At 45.1% G+C, this 17,090-nt stretch overlaps 1 protein-coding gene across 3 annotated transcripts in view; it reads left to right on the forward strand.

Moving 5' to 3' along the window:
• Fhod3 (formin homology 2 domain containing 3) overlaps positions 1–17,090 on the forward strand; it is a 415,945-nt gene that overhangs the window by 297,488 nt on the left and 101,367 nt on the right. For 2 of the 3 annotated variants that reach the window (XM_051163630.1, XM_051163629.1), the window contains exon 11: positions 13,551–13,904. The exons of the other annotated variant lie outside the window; for it this stretch is intronic. In XM_051163630.1, coding sequence (XP_051019587.1) covers positions 13,551–13,904 — 354 coding nt within the window. The remainder of the gene's footprint in view (positions 1–13,550; positions 13,905–17,090) is intronic. 3 annotated transcript variants of the gene reach the window in all.

The raw sequence follows: 17,090 nt of genomic DNA on the forward strand, positions 1-17,090 counted from the left end.
TCATTTTCTAAAGTTCCAGATTTTGGGGGAAAGCCTACTATGACTAGATTGTCAATTTCTCTGAAGCTCAATCTTTGCCAGGGAATATTTCGGGATCTTTCTAGAGTCTGAAGAAATTGGTAGACATTGATCCTTAAAACCACATAGAGCCAGCAGTGATTTTTCAAATGGAAAAGCTGGTGTGAATGTGTGTGTGTGTGTGTGTGTGTGTGTGTGTGTGTGTGTGTGTGTGTGTGTGTGATGTGTTTAGACAGGTGTGCACATGTGCACATATGTATGTGGTGTGTGTGTATGTCACATGTGCACTCGTGCGTATTGGATGGGTCTTTCAGTGAGCACTTTCTGGGAGCACTGGGGAGAGCTGGCTCAGGTAGGGAGACTGGAGAAAGCTAGAATGCTATCAGAATAACTGGAAATGGAAATGCAGTGCAAAGTGGGGGCAGATGGTGCGGTCCAAAAGAGCACTGTTGACAGGACAGTGACTCAACCACATTCAGAGTGTAAGCTGGTTCCCAAACACCCAGTAAAGCAGGATCCTTGGCTGGCTCCCTAGGTAACCTCTGGATATGGTGTGTTTGAGAGACCTAGGGATAGAAATCTCCAGTCACTGGACAGGCACCCATAGAAGCCAAGTTTGTACAGCTGAGAGGTGAAGCCGAGGCTGTCACACAGGGGAAAAAAAAATTAAGAGGGAGAGAAACAGATAAATCTCTGGGAAAGAAAGCACTGGATCATCAGACTGCCACCCACTTCCCAGTCAGGGAACCTTTAAAGTGCTCGCCTTCAGGTGTGAGCAGTGCTCAAGCTAGTGGACTCTGATGGTTTCACAAGGAGACCAGTTAGTTAGTCAGGTGTCAGGTAGCAGAAAGTCCTGAGTGATGTCCTTGCTCAGTCTTTGGATTGGCTGTTGAAGGGCTGAGCTTGCTCCCCTTTGACCTGTACAGACCCTGTGTTTCCTATAACCCCCACTTTCCCATTCAGGATCCACATGCTCACAGCCTTTGCTGCTGAGCTTGGATTTCTGAGGCTATCCATGATGGTGTGGACATGAAGACATGTGGTTCCTGACACGTCTTTGGGAGGAGGACAGGGCTTTTCCGAGAGTGGTTGATTGATTAGATCTAGTCATGGATGCAGCAGTATCAGTCTTGCTTCCTAAGTGCTATGGTTAGGCTGGGCATGGCGGTGCATACTCATTCTTGTCCTTGTGAAGCAGAGGCAGGAGAATCTCTGAGAGTTTAGGGCCAGCCATCGGGGGCTACATAAGAAGACACTGTAGAAGACAGGGATCAGGGAAGAGAAGGATGGGGCTGGGGAAAGAAAGAGCTATATGGAAGGAGCCTGCTGGTAATTCTGGGCTAATGACGTATGACCCTGAAGATACAAGTCCAAGAGACCAAATGTGAGAGCAAAAGATAAGTCACGACTGAACACAGGAGATGCCGATGAAGTACTGGGCAAGCTCCCATGGGAGACTGAAGAGAAAAGACCTGGCCTTAGGCTACACTGTTGCTCTGTATGCTCAAAAAGATGGTGGCGATGGCAGAAACACCATCCTTGTGTGGCAACTTTTTCCTTAATTTTTGAAATGATCAGAAACAGGCAACAGAGTGTATGTCATTGACAGCATCTGTTCAACTTATTAGGAGACCCCCCCAAATGAGGCCATCATGAGAGACTTCTCAGAATTGTCATGGGCCATACCTTAGGTTCAGGTATACCCCCACGGTGTCATACATTTCCATTGCCTTTCTTTACTTCCTGGTGCTTGCAGGGTATTAGTGAGATGGAGAAGGAGAGCAGTGGGCAGGAGAGGCAAGCTGGTGGCTTCTGTGTGCATGTGGGTACAGGCAGAAGAGCTGCTAGTATTCACTGGGGGTGGGGGCGCAGAGGAAGGACGAATAAGTGGCTTATTCAGTTATTAAAGAGGCGTGTCTCCAGCTGGTTATGCTGAGCAGAGATGGCATGTCACAACTGTTAGGCCCGTGATGCCAGTGTTGGGCTCCCGGGGTTTAACCCCAGTGCAATGCCAGATGACCCCGGGCATTGTCCTTAACCTCACAGTGCCTTGTTCTTTTTCCGTAAATGGAGACACTAACAAGGCCTGTTCCAGAGGTTGACCAGGGACAAGGTGAAGTGTGTAAACTGTCTTGTGTGAAGGCAGCTAGCACAGAGGCTAAATAAAAAGAATCAATACGTGGCTTTGGAGAAGTAATGAAGTAGAACCAAGCACAGAGCAGGGCTGCCTGCCCCTGTACCTCGGACCCTGCCCTTCAAGGCTCAGGGGTCCTAGGTGCCTTTTAGATGATAAATGCCTCCAATTATCCTTTAAAAAGCTGCCTCCCAAAGACACAGTGAGTCAGAGAGGGGCCACAGGCAATTCTAGGAACTTGGTTACAGAATCCTCACTGCCCCAGAGACATAATTCCATTCCTGAGCTCTTTGCTCCTGCCATGCGGTTTTGGTTTTATAAACATGAGATTAGAAGGTGACTAGAGATGAGCCCTCTGGAGGAAGTGGCCAGTCCAGGCCTGCTCCATGCTGGCATTTCTCCCCCCACAGATCCATGGACAGTCTAGGGCAAGGAGGCAGAGAGTGAAGTGTGCTGTGGCTGCATGCCATGGGCAGGCCTCCTGAAAGGGAAGCAAATGCTTGCAAGACTCAAGAAGCCATTTTCTTTTCCTTTATTTCTTAAATTTATGACTGATTTTGAAAACTTGCCTTCTCATTTGAGGGTGAAAGAATATGACTCATGAAATCAGAAGAAGAAAATGATCAATTGCCTCTAACCTAGTGTTGTTTGTGTTCCCAAAGTCATCTGTAGCCATAAGAGCTTTTGTCACCAAGTAGATGAGCAAGGCGTCACCACTAGAGAAACCCAAACCACCCGCTTTTCCAGAGCAGCCTTGTGGTAACACACTTTGTAGCAGCTCATGTTCTGAGCTTTGCTTTTAGTGGCTGATCTAGTTTAGTGAGCTAGGAATATTAGCACCTTTCATCAACAGTCCCAAATCATGTGCACTAACTACTCCATCCCTACTTTCTCGTGCCTACATATTTTAGACTTTGAAATGGTGACCATAACAGAGATCACAGTTTCATAAGCCAATGTGCAAATGAATATGACAGCAATACAGATGGGTGGCTTTGGAAGGGGAAGAGTCAGCTGTGTGGAAGAGGGCAAGGCAGAAACAAGATGGGCCCTTGGGGAGAAACTGAAGTGCTGTGCAGGGGCAGCGGTTACAGTATCATTTGGAAGAGTGAAAAACCACCGTTATAAGGAAGAGCTACCTATGTGAACCAGGGAGCATTGCATGATGGGGGTAGCCAGTAGTTGCAAGCAATGCATCACATTGGAAGCACCAGGACACTTGCCAGTCGTCAGGTACAGAACATTTGTAGATTATGCTCCATTGTTGTTTGTTTGTTTGAAGCTGGATCTCATGTAGCCAAAACTGACCCTTTGATTCTTCATTCTTGGCTCTTGGTTTTTCAGCCTCTGCCTCCCGGTTCCCTCCTGGAACAAGTATACACCACCATACCCAACTTCAGGGCTTGTTGTTTGTTTTTTTCTTTAGTCCAGGAGTTTATTCCGTAAATTCATAACAGTACTTCTGATAAAAGTGGACTGACTTTTTTTTTACTATATATATATTTTTTTGTTTTTAGAAAAGAGAGTAGTGGGATAAGACGGGTGCAGGAAAGGATAAGAAGGGATGGGTTCTGGTGAGCAAGAATGAGCAGAGCCCTCCAGGCCATGGAGACACCATGTTCAGTAGGGAGTGGAGTAGAGGTCTAGGTGTGCATGAGTGCCCTGTAGGCAGCTGGGGAAGCAAGACTATAGAATGTGGAAGGAGACAGAAGTGGCCAGGGATGCAATGAGCTCACATAGTAAACGGGTTGGGTCATGCGAGGCCTTGGAACTCACAACATGAAGTCTGATAATTTGGCATGAGAGTTCAGCCATGCTAGCATTGCATATTTGAAACAATGCCCATCTGCCTGAGAGGGATTGGGTTGGAGGTAAGGGAGAATAGAAATGGGAGCCCAGGTGAATGCTATTGAGATAAAAACTACTGGAAAACAGCGGTAGTTGGGACCTAGGGCAGTGTTTCTGAACCCTTTAGTATCCCAACCGTAGGACGAAATTTGAAAAAGTGAGACCTGCCTGAACATCTGTGCTTTCAAAATCTCTCAAGGGTGTGAATCACTAGGTGAGGTGGCCATTGGTCCTGGAAAGTCATGGGGGCTTTGAGGCATATGAAGAGAGTTGGTAGCCTTGTCACTTGATCTCCCAGGAGCCACTTCAGTATAGAAATGAGGTTGCTGGGAAGAAGCCTGACTGAAATGCAGGCTTTGAGTCAGTACTGTTTGAGCCACGGTGGGAACTGTGGGTGTGCAAGACGTAGTGAGAGCCAACTGCGTGCATTGAATTCTGTGTTAGGTTTTCATTGCTATGACAAAACATCTGAGCCAAACCATTTAAAGTGGGAGAAATTTAGGCTTATGGGTTCAGGGGGTTCTGTCCTTCCTGGCCCAGGGTATGCTAGAGCAGAGCAGCTCACCTCATGTATGAATAGGAAGCAAGGAGAAAATTCCTGCCCTGGTGGGCTTTCTCTTTTCCAACTTTTGTTCTTTCTGAGCCACTGGCCCAGAGGATGGTGCCACCCAACACTCAGCGTATGTCTTCCCCATTCAGCTAATCCTCTCTGGAAACACTCCCAACACACAACCAGGAGTGGGACTCACCAGTTTCTGAAGCATTCCACATTCTAATCAAGCAAAAAGGCAAGATTAAGCATCCAAAGTTTCTTGAGTATGTCAACACAGAAACAGTTCTTCTAGCAAAGGGAGTTGGATAGATAGGGCATTATGGAGCCAAATATGAGTTGACTGGCCCACTCACACAGCCTTAGCTTCCACCAATACTGTGTTTCCCCATGAAAGTGATCCCATGAGATTTTATTTGCTACAGTGCCGAGGAAGTCATACATCAAAATGTTTATCAAATACATTGGTGGATAAGGTAAACTTTGCTATGTGTTTCAGATGCCATCTGGTGATAGTGTGAGCTTTGAGGTTGGTAACACTTTTGTGGCCTACCAAGAATACATTGTAAGGTTTTGGTGGCCACGAAGGTGTTAGGTAAGACACAGAGGTGATTAGAACATAGGGTTCAAGTCGGGTATGGTGACTCATGCTGTGAATCCCAGCACTCAGGAGGCAGAGAAAGGTGGATCTTCTGTGAGTTCGAGGCCAGCCTGGTCTACAAAGAAAGTCCAGGACAGCCAAGGCTACACAGGGAAACTGTCTCAAAACAACCAAAAAGCAACAACAACAATATCCAGAGGGTCCTAGAAACCTACAAGTAGAACATTATGATAGGCAGATTTGGGCCCAGGGGTCCCGCTCAAACTAAGGCACCAGCCAAGGACAATACAGGCGGTAAACTTTAAACCCCTACCCAGATCTAGCCAATGGACAGAACATTCTCCACAATTGAGTGGAGAGTGAGATATGACTTTCTCATGTACTCTAGTGCCTCACATTTGACCATGTCCCCTGGAGGGGAGACCTGGTGGCACTCAGAGGAAGGACAGCAGGTTACCAAGAAGAGACTTGATACCCTATGAGCATATACAGGGGGAGGTAATCCCCCTCAGGAACAGTCATAGGGAAGGGGAATAAGGGGAAAAGGGGAGGGAAGGAAGAATGGGAGGATACAAGGGATGGGATAACCATTGAGATATAACAAGAATAAATTAATAAAAAAAAATTTTAAAAAACAAAAGAAAAAAATAAAATATAATATAATTACAAAAAAAAAGACAGAAATACAGAATATGACAGAAACACGAATGCCATTTCTGTCAGACATACAGAAAAATTGTATTTGCTTGGCCTGATTGTTGACAAATACAAAAAGAATGATTGACACGTTGAAAAAAAAAAGCATAGCTTTCCAACAGACTTAAAATAGTCCAAGATAATTTGGCTCTGGCCTGCAACGTCTTACCTCTACATATTTTTCAAGTCCACTCATTTGGCTTTGTAGCATCTTTAACACAGACAGATGAAGCTTCTTTGTCTTTCCCTGTATCTTTATCTGCATCTCCCCTCCCCTCTACTCCTCTTCCCAGCCCTTTCTCCCCTGTGGCACTGCAATTCACAGGTGAGGATCCTTATGGATAGTTCTCTCTCTCTCTCTCTCTCTCTCTCTCTCTCTCTCTCTCTCTCTCTCTCTCTCTCTCTCTCTCTCTTTCTTTCTTTTGGATATATCTCCCCCAGCAGCTGGACAACAATGGAGAAAGCAACTGCGAGCCACACAACCCAGTGGTTACCGCTGGCAATTTTGTGGGCACGACTGGGGGATAGAAGAGAAAACAGAAATGAGGTTGCTGGGAAGAAGCCTGGCTCAACTGCAGGCTTTGGGGTTTATCTCTACACACCAATCTACATGATTACCATATTAGAAGTTGATTGTGGAATGTTAAATCCGAAGCATGTGAAAGGGCAATTAGTTGGAGCATCAAATGGGGTCACAAATTGAACAGATCTTACCACACACTGAAGCTCCTAAGCACCTTGGGCTTCCTTGTAGTTATACTTGATAACCCCTTCTAAACGCACAATGCCTTGTCTTGTTACCATCTAAGAGGCATGGTGAGTTCATGCCTCCTAAATACATTCCTCATTGGTGGAAAACCTGAGACAGCAGAAAACACAGGAGAACATCATCAGAGAAGCTGCCTCTCTTTACCCAAAATGCTTTGAAGCTACATGGTGAGCTACTGTAGACATATGACCCAAGCCTAAGCATGATTCTCACTTAAGTTTTGTGTCTACCTCATATACCTCGCTTAAAGACAATTTTAGTGCCCATGTTCTGTTCAAAATGTATATATGAGGTCAGGTTTGGAAATTTCACTTAGAACGAGTTGCCATCCCTCAGAAGTTTTCAGGCACCATGGGCTTCAGAGTGTGTGCTTTCAGGTGGAAGTTTGTCAAGCGTCCCTCACAAAACTTGCCCAGAGAAGGCACATGTCAGATGTGTGATTACATCCATGGCAGAAGGAGGCACAGTTGCCATGTATTTCAGCCCCTCAGTGACACAGACCAGAAATGGAGGGTCTCGTCTGACGGTGGAACATTCTTTTAGGTGTGAGAGGAGAGAGAGCCCGAGGTGGACAAAGGGTTTAGGCCATACCTGAGGCAGGTCCTCTGAAGCCAGCAGCCTGGAGCCCTGCTTGCTGGCTTCGGGAACTGTTTGAGAATGAAGTCTACCTTCCTTTGGGTTGTTCCCTTATACTTTTCAGGTACATTTAAACTAGCAACTGTGCCTGACAGAAATGCCCCTTATTGACATAAAATCAAGGTTTATGCAAAAGAAAGGAAAGAGGCTCCTGTTGCTGTCAGTGGCTTGGCCTGTTTACACCTGAGCAGATCTGCAGCCCCCACTACTAATTGTGTTTATTCTTGTTGATGTTTATACTCCATAGATTGAATTTAGCCAGATTGCAAGACCTCATTTTTTTTTTAACAGAAATATGTTGGAATCATTAGCATGGTAATTTCGATTCTAATCAAAATAGCAAAATAAAGGCTCTTGCCTTGAGGTGCTAGCTAGTCGGCCAACTTCTTGGTTGTATTTGTGATTCCTGAGCTGGGCTCCATGCTCTTTCTGAATGGTGCATGTTGCAGGGACAATAAATACTTTCCCTGTCTAACTTTGGGTTGTCACCATGGAAACGCTGGAGCAGCAGCTGGACTCTGTCAGATGTCTTTTGCTCCCTTTGGCTGGTAGAGATCTTTTGAGGGAACTTTTATTTCATTTGGCAGATGGCAAAACTCTAGTTTCAAATGACATCACCACTGTGCTTGGTCAGATATTTGTCGTAACTGATTAAGAACATTAATTGGAAGCTTGCAGGCTTTGGCCCCGGGTATCCTAGGAACAACCTTAACGTTAACAGAAAGCGTGAGTCACAGAGAGGCCAAGTGGAAACTACAGTTAAAGCATTTGCTAATGCAAAACCATGAGAGCCAAGCCCGGGGGAGAACTTTCTTTGTCTTAAGCTCAGCATAGTATTTCAATGAAATGTTATTCACTGAATTATGATATAAGATATCACGATTGTGTGGAACTGGAATAGTCGTCATCCCTGTTTCATGAGGTTTTGTCATCGCTAGTCTGTGGTTCCATTCGGGCTTGTTTCATATCATTTGCATTAACATAAAGAACATTGGTAAAACTGTGACCTACCTGGAAAGCTGTCAGAGGAGTGCCCAGCCTTTTGACTTGGACATTGTGACATGGCATTGCCATCTGCAAGTGTAGTGGGCTGTGTACCTATCTCTGCCGTGCTCCATCAGCCTGCCATCTGCACTTGGACTCACTTGATGCTGGCACACACTGCTAACTGACATCTATCTATGTGTCCCTTGCCCTAGAATCCTTAGGCCTAGGGTGACAGGCTTAGCTATGCATATGTCATTGTCCTGTGGGTTGTTCTGTTTTCCACAATTATGACAAACAGATGTGTAACTAAGCAATGTATTACTCAAACTTGCTTTTCAGTCAATAAAAATATGCCATGTGGTGTGCCACTCTTCCAACTTGTTACCCTCGGTGTACCTCATGCTTCTGGTGAGCCCTGCATTGTCGTGGGACACTGCACCTTGTCTGTTGTCCCTACAGGACTTTATCTAGTACGTTCATTCTTTTTCCTCTTGGTGGACATTTGATCACTTCTGGAGTCGGACAGTTATAAGCAGTGCTGCTGAGAACACTATTGGGTTCTTCCTCATGTTCAAAAATCTGAGGGTCCTAAGGGAAGGGTCCTCAACTTTGGCACTATGGACATCTTTAATCTAATTGTTCCTTGTTGGGGACTGTCCTGGATACTGTAGCATCCTTTACTTCTACCCACCAGATGCCAGTATCTCCACATCCACACAGGTGGAACGACTAGAAATGTCTCCAGAGATTGAGAAGTGTCCTTTGGGTTGGGAGGGGTCATCTTCATCCAGAATTGTCTCCCCTAGACTACAGTAGTAATAGACTCCTGGTGTTCTGATAGTTCCAGTTACAACATTAAAGTGCAGTATTGTCAGACAATTTTGCATGATAGAATAAAATGGTGTCTCACTATTGAGGGTATTACTATAACCCTTCAAGTTAAAGGTTAAAGGTTAAAATGTAATTTCATATGAGTGTGTTATCAATGACAATTTTGCTGATTTCTATAGTTATAATTTGCATAAGGTGTACAGGTAACATATCTCTGTTTTAGTTGACAAATAGGAGGTGGATTATTCCATTTTCATACACTCACACTTGGTATGTATCTTCACAAATGAGTTACTCTAGCTTTGTTCACCTTTGTTCTAGAAGTTTGCACTATGCTTTTGAAACAGCTTGATCACATTCATTGTCTTGTCTGTTTGTGCTTTTGGAATCTTAATGACATGCCATTACCCTGAGATGCAAATTTGAGAAAGTTAAATTGACTATGATGGAAGCCATGCCTTGCAGAATTGAACAGGCTGTGGCCTCTGGCTTTTCCAATATAAGTGGGGTGAGGTGGGTACAAGTCTGGGATGATTTTTTTTTTGTATAAAGCAAAATACGTGTGAATTCATAGCAAGCTTGTACCTAAGAATCAATTCCTCATCAGCTTAAAGCAAGCAAAGTCAAACCAGGTGGTGGTTCACATTCATAATTCCAGTACTGGGGAACTTGAGGCTGGAGGTTGTCATGAGTTCCAGATTCTCCAGGAATATGGAGCGAGATTGGCCTTGTTTTAAAGCAAAACCCAAGATAAAAATTTCCCATAGAAGCATTTGAAAGTTAGAGGCCAAACACCCAGAATTCCTCAGTGAAACAGGATCAAGCATGAACAGCCATGCTTCAGGAGAAAACCCAGCCTGCTAAAGCAAAGTGGTCTGAGTCACTTCTTCAGCCGTTAACATTCTTAGCATAGAAGTCATTTGGTTTGGTTATTTCATCACAGGCTTAACGAAATGAAAGCAAATCAGCATAGGTAGTCCAAGGCCCCAGGAGAGATGATTTCTTCTCCACACTGTGGCCTCATGGGACAGAGCCAGTGTCCCATAGAAGTTGGCCTCCCAGTGTGTCAATGTGCCACCTGTCTTTTTGTCCTACCCTGACACTATGATTGCAAGACTACAATCACTCCCGTGCTGTGTGATGATTGATTGTGGGATTGAAGGCTACAGCTTGGCATTTATTCAGGGTCATTATCTTCAAACTTCTGGGGAAAAGAGGTCAAGAGACAGAGCCAACATAGATGGGAACTTGCTGGTGGTGGTAGGAAAGAATGCTTTGTGGTGCACTGTGCCTCGTCCCTTTGGGACTTGAGTAGTTCTGAGTCTCCATCAGCAGAGGAGATTAGAGTTTTCCTCAGAGGGTTAGGAGAAAGAGGGAAAGAAAGGAATCGGAGAAGGAAGAGGACCATATGGACCAAGTTGGCCTTGAACTTGCCTTTGCCTCTTGAGTCCTGGGATTACAGGCATGCACCACCATGGCCAACAACTAGATGATCCTTGCATTGGAGTTGGGGAGTAGATGTTACAGACAGCTCTAGGCTCAAACGATCCCCATAGTGAGTCAATATCTGAAGAAATCCCAGAGGTCACATCAACTCCATCCTTGAGCTACAGGATGAGTCTGGTTTCTAGAAACACCCACTGAAGTGGAGGGACTATCCTTCTAGACCTGAGTGCTACCATGTAGACAACACAGGATTGGTCAGCCCCTCTGTGATGAACACATGCAAACTCTGTGGTTACAACAGGAGCTGGCCATCACCAAAACCGTTCATTGGGTGATTCAATGAGGTGAGATAAGCCACATAGAAGGTCCTTCCAGTGCAGGAAGCTCCTGTGAATCATATGTGGAGGGTTCAGGGTAATGGCATCCAATCATGGTGACAAGAAGTCATTCTGGCTTGTGACATCTTCTCCCCACACAGAAGGTTCCTTTCCTTAGAACAACCTGGCCTATCCTAACAAACCCTTCTTTCATCCAGCTGGATTTCTTTGTGCTTTGTTGTCCTGTCCATGATCTCCATCTTGTTCTTCCATCTTGTTTCTGTGCTTTTCTTTTTTCCTGGTCTTGTCTCAGGGATGAGGAGGAGGAGGAGGAGGAGGAGGAGGAGGAAGGAAGAAGAGCAGCCAATCACGGAGCCCAATTCAGAGGAGGAGAGAGAGGATGATGCCCAGTGTCAGAGCAAGGACAGGTACTGAGGGCTGGATCCACCTAGGCTCATACCCAGTCAGAGGCTCCTTCCTCATTGACCATTTTGCTGCCACCACTTCCTCATGATCTCCCTTTTTTTTTTTTTAACCAGCTCATGAGGGCAACCCATCACATCCCTGTGCTCAAGCCACTGAGTGACTACTTTTGTAGAAATACTTGAACACACTTTAATCTGAGGCCTGCCCTTTGCACTCAAATTCTGCCTCTGTGGCCATGATCCTATTTATAGGAAGAAAAAGAAATCACACAGTTGATTTTCTGAACACTCTTCCCTCATCACATGGGCATTTCCTCAACCAGTTTGATGGTGATTAGAAAGGCTCACTTCCACTTAGGAGGCTTAAGATCTTTCCAGGAAAGGTCACAGTAACAATTCTACACACTCCCCTCATCCTAATTTTGCTAGTACAATATTAGCTACTATAGAAGGGTAACTGCTTTGTTATCTATTCAAATAACATTTTATACAAATTAAAGGGAACAAATTTTATTCTATATAGGATAGAAACTTACCCAGTATTCACTTTTATACCCAGTACACCTACCACAGATCGACAGTCTGTTGAAGAGCTTGCTGAGATCCGCTCACCCCAGGGAAGCCCATTCCGTCCTTGCTCGGTGTTGGCAGATAGGGGCATCTTACAGAAGCTTTAGACTGTGTAGATATTTCTCACAAATGATTTGTCTATAAAGCAAGAATGCCCACAAGTAATTTCATCTTCCACAAAAACATGGTTTTGTGCTTGAATAATTTTCTTTGTTTAATTGATTGCCACTGTGAATCTGTTTTCACTGAGGAAGTGTTAAGTTAGAGCAAAATGTTTGTCTTACCAACTTCTGAGTTCAGAGGATACTTAAGCAAGACACTTCATCTGTCTTGCTTATATACAAAAAAGGGTCTTCATTTAATACCATGTCACCCTCCTGTTGCTAAGAATTATAGAATCCTCGCCCTTCCTCCATTGGGAAGGCCTGCAAAGAAGCCAGCACAGAGAGGAGAACAGAATGTGCTGTGATGGAGACCCAGCCACACACTTAGAAAGGAGAGAGGAAGGAGGATCATGAGCAAACAGCCCTGGCCCATCTGTGCCATGCTGTGCGTAGTGCTGGGTCAGCCAAGGACCTGGGAAGAGGCTAAGCTTAGCATGAAAATAGGCCACAGGGCATTGTGTAGACTCAGTAAGTATACTAGAATGGCTCCGGATAGGCTCGACTATCATGTTCTGTCTCGCCCCAGAAACCTTAAACCCAAAGGTACACTACCTACAGAGTACATGGGAGGGTCTGGTTAGGTGCCCACCCCTGCTGCCTGGGCACACAGGTGAAGAACTCTTGAGTTTGACCCAAGAAAGGGAGCAGTTTACGCTCTATTCTCAAACCCGCATGACTGCCAGCCAGATTGCCTGGGAGACAGGACTATGGTTTTGAAAACCGCAATTTCACGTAGGTTCTCATTCTGTAAGTGTGCTAACATAGTCAAGTGTCTAATTCAAGTTCTCCAAAGATGGATTTATTTTTTATTTAAAAAAAAATGATTTCGTTGACAAACACCGCACAAGCAATTTTGTGTATCTACATCTTACATCATGCCACCACCCTCGAGTTACTAAATGTATATATGTATATATCCCTTATGTTGGCCCTGTTTGGGGATGCCAGGATACAACTGGAACTATAGGCCTGGCTGGAGGCATCCAGATGTTGAAGATTTACTGCTAGGCCCTGGAAAAAAAAGAGAAACAGGCAGAATCTGTCTTCCTTATGTCGTCACCTCACTGTCCCTTTTCTCGCATCTGTGTCTGCGTCGGAAAGGGCTCTGAAAGCCGCCACTAAAGCACGTGCTTTTCAGCAGGAGACAGACCCTCTTTGTAACTAAAACAAAGAGATGAAGTTTAAACGGTGAAATTTCAGGTCCCAACTAGTGTACCCTGAAAAGGAAGTGGGGAGGGCGCACAGAGTGGGCCCAGAAGAGCCTGTAGGGCATGGTAAGTCCCCTCTCAGGACCTCTGTCTGCACAGAGGCCACACTTGTCTGGAAGATGCTTCTTTGCTCCCTGAAAACCTAAGCCCTCAGGTTGCCAGGAGTGACTGGGCACACAGATGTTTCCACTGATGGGCTCTTCCTGTGTCTCAAGGAACACAGAGATGGACGTGTGTGGCCACTACATAGGTTTGATAATGAGTCTTTCTCTTTCTCCTAACCTTTGTTTCTTCTCTCTCAAATATCTATTCCTCTTTTCTCTCCCCTCCTGCCCTTTCTGGGCCAACAGCGAGGCCAGTTCTGCCTCCAGGCAGACTTCCCCTGGGAAGGATGTTGCTCCGTTGAGTTCTACACTCCCTACCACCTCAAGTCCCAGCTCACAGGGAAGGTCGCTTCCAGCCAGCACAGCAGCATGGTCCCCCGTGCTTGGTGGAACCTCTGGGTCTGAGGCCAGCCGGCCTGCTCTCTTGTCACCTCCCAGCCCTGGCTTGGCTACTCGACCCTCCACCATACCAAAGGTGTCTCCTACCATAGACAAGCTGCCCTACGTGCCCCACAGCCCCTTCCACCTCTTCTCCTATGACTTCGAAGATGCACCCCTCCTCACCAAGGACAAGGGAGGAGACTCTCAGACGGAAAACAGGTAGACTGGCCTGCAGTGAGGCCTGTGTGTGATTAACACGGGGAGGCGGGCACAACTGATCACCTGCGTCCCATGGCTTATCTTTTGCTGTGTTGCATGGACTCACTCAAATATAGAGCCACTGTGGCTGAACTAACTCTCTGACCACTGCCTTAATGGGAACAGGGAGATGCAAAAGAAAGCAGTCACTGTGTGAACTAAGGGGATCTTTGGTTCCCCCCAGCCCCTCCCATGGTTCTCCAAGTCCCTCTCACTGAGCTGCTGCTGCCGCCGCCGCTGCCACTGCTGCTGCTGCTGCCACCGCTGCTGCTGCTGCAGAGCCTGATTTCTTGTCTTTCTCTTCTAACAAGTGGGCATTCTACCCGTACTTCCTTTTCCTTACCCAGCTTTCCTGTAGCTTCCTGCTTTGTTTCCTGAGATAAGCTTTTGTGTTTCCCAAAGCTACTCATTGATGTCACAGAATTATAGTTTGAACCAATTCCTGGAGCCTCATGTTATCCAATTATGAACATTCAAATATTGTTATAAGAAGTCATCTTAGTGGTAGACTGGAGGGAGGTGTGCAAAGCCAGACTCCATAGGGAAAGTATGATCATCGTGTGCTTGCCATGTGACTAATTGTCTTTACTATTGCTCCACTCAAGGGCTCTGCTGGAGTGGGGAGAGGGAGATATTTGCATCTTTTTTTTCTAACGGCTGTATACTAGTCCTTAATTTTTAATACATTTATTTATTGGGTGGGGAATGTCTGAACAATCAAAGGGCAACTTGTGTGCATCAGTTTTTTCCTTGATCTGAGAGGCATCAGACTCTCTTTGTGAGTCCTGGGGATTGGACTTGGGTCATCAGGCTGGGCAGCAAGTGCCTTACCCATTGAATCATCTCATCAGCCCCTAACAATTGCCTTTTTTGTTGTTGTTTTTAGAGACAGGGTTTCTCTGTGTAGCCTTGGCTGTCCTAGACTCACTTTGTGGACCAGGCTGGCCTCAAACTCACAATGACTCACTTGCCTCTGCCTCCCAAGTGCTGGGATTAAAGGTGTGTGCCACCATGCCCAGCAGTAATTGACTTTTAAGTGGTAAAATAAACAAGTAAAAACTATTCTAGTAATATATTTCATTTAACTTGATATGTCCCAAATCTTGTATTTCCACAATCTGTATCCACAATCATTGGTTATTATAATGTTCTCCCTCTTAGAATAGCATTGGTAGAGCAGACTTTGCTAAGCAATTACTATGATTCAGGCTCTGTATTTCCCATGGTGATTCAGAGTATTGCCCAGAACTTAAGAAATAGGTTCCAGTTAGACCAGCACCATAACTGGATGGCTACATGTAGAAAGATGCAAGTAAATTCATATTTTTCACCATGCACAAACTTAAGTCCAAGTAGATTAAACACCTCAACATAAAACCAGAGACACTAAATCTGTTAGAAGAAAAAGTGGGGAGGAGCCTGGAACTCATTGGCACAGGAGACAACTTCCTGAACAGAACTCCAATAGTCTAGGCTCTAAGGTCAACAATTAATAAATGAGACCTCATGAGGCTGAGAAGCTTCTGTAGGGCAGAAGATACTGTCAACAGAACAAAGCGACAGCCTACAGACTGGGAGAAGATCTTCACCAACCCTACATCTGACAAAGGTCTAATATCCAAAATATAAAAAGAGGTCAAGAAATTAAACACCACCAAATCAAATAACCCAATTAAGAAATGGGGCTTAGAACTAAACAAAGAATTCTCAACAGAGGATTATTGAATGGCTGAGAAACACTTAAAGAAATGCTCAACATCTTTAGTCATCAGAGAAATGCAAATCAAAAAGACTCTGAGATTCCATCTTACACCCATCAGAATGGCTAAGATAAAAAACTCAAGTGACAGCATGTGCTGACAAGAATGTGGAGAAAGAGGAACACTCCTTCATTGCTGGTGGGAATGCAAACTGGTACAGGCACTTTGGAAATCAATCCAGCACTTTCTCAGAAAACTGGGAATAGGGCTAACTCAAGACCCAGCTATTCCTCTCCTTGAAATGTACCCCAAAGATGCTCCAAACACACAACAAGGACATATGCTCAACCATGTTCATAGCAGCCTTATTTGTAATAGATATAACTTAGAAATAACCTAGATGTCCCTCAGTCGAAGAATGGATAAAGAAACTGTGGTACATTTACACTATGGAATACTACTCAGCTATTAAAAACAAGAAAATCCTGAAATTTGCAGGCAAATGATGGAATTAGAAATGATCATCCTGCGTGAGTTAACCCAGACCCCAAAAGATACACATGGTATATACTCACTTATACTTGGACATTAGCCCAACAGAGATGTCCCCTTAGTCTTCACTTAGCCAGAGATTGGGATAGATACTGGGACTTCCTATTGGGACTCTATGTGAGAGAGGTAAGGAAGAATGGGGAAGTAGAAAGAACCAGAGGGCCCTAGAAACCTACAAGACCAGTAAGGCTGGCGGATCTGGACCCAGGCAGGTCAGCTCAAACAACTGTACAATGCATGCAGTAAACCTAGAACCCCTATCTAGATCTAGCTAATGGACAGCACATTCTCTACAATTGTGTGGGGAGTGAGGACTGACTTGGACATGAACTCTGGTGCCCCCTATTTGACCACTTCCCCTTGGTGGAGAGGCCTGGTGACACTCAGAGTAAGCAAGGCTACTAGGAAGAGACCTGATAGGCTATGATCATATGATGGGGGAGGAGGTCCCCTTCTGTCACAAACCTAGGGGAGGATGAAAGAGGGAGAGAGGGGCAACAGGAAGATACAAGTGAGGGGATAATAATTTAGATGTAATCTGAATAAATTACTTAAATAAAAAAATTTTTAAAAAAAGAAAGAAACAGGTTCCATCACCAGTGCCTGGTTATGGTAAGGAACCCAAGGCTCAGAGAGACTCAATACCTTGGCCGGAGTCCATCTGTTAGTATGTGGAGAGGTGGTGTCAGTACCAGGCAGCCTGTTTGAGAGTCAGGTTCTCCTCTGTCAGTTGTCCCACTGTAGTTTGATGACTCTCCTCCAGGACTTCCAACACCACTGTGAGGAGTCTTCAGACAGAGTCTTGTGAACAAGAGTAAAGCATTTACCAGAGCCTGTGATATGGGGACCACCAAGCCTCAGTGACTGGCAAGAATTTGACCTTTGTTTCAAACAA

The sequence above is a fragment of the Acomys russatus genome, chromosome 20 (assembly GCF_903995435.1).
Source record: "Acomys russatus chromosome 20, mAcoRus1.1, whole genome shotgun sequence".
NCBI classification, from domain to species: domain Eukaryota; kingdom Metazoa; phylum Chordata; class Mammalia; order Rodentia; family Muridae; genus Acomys; species Acomys russatus.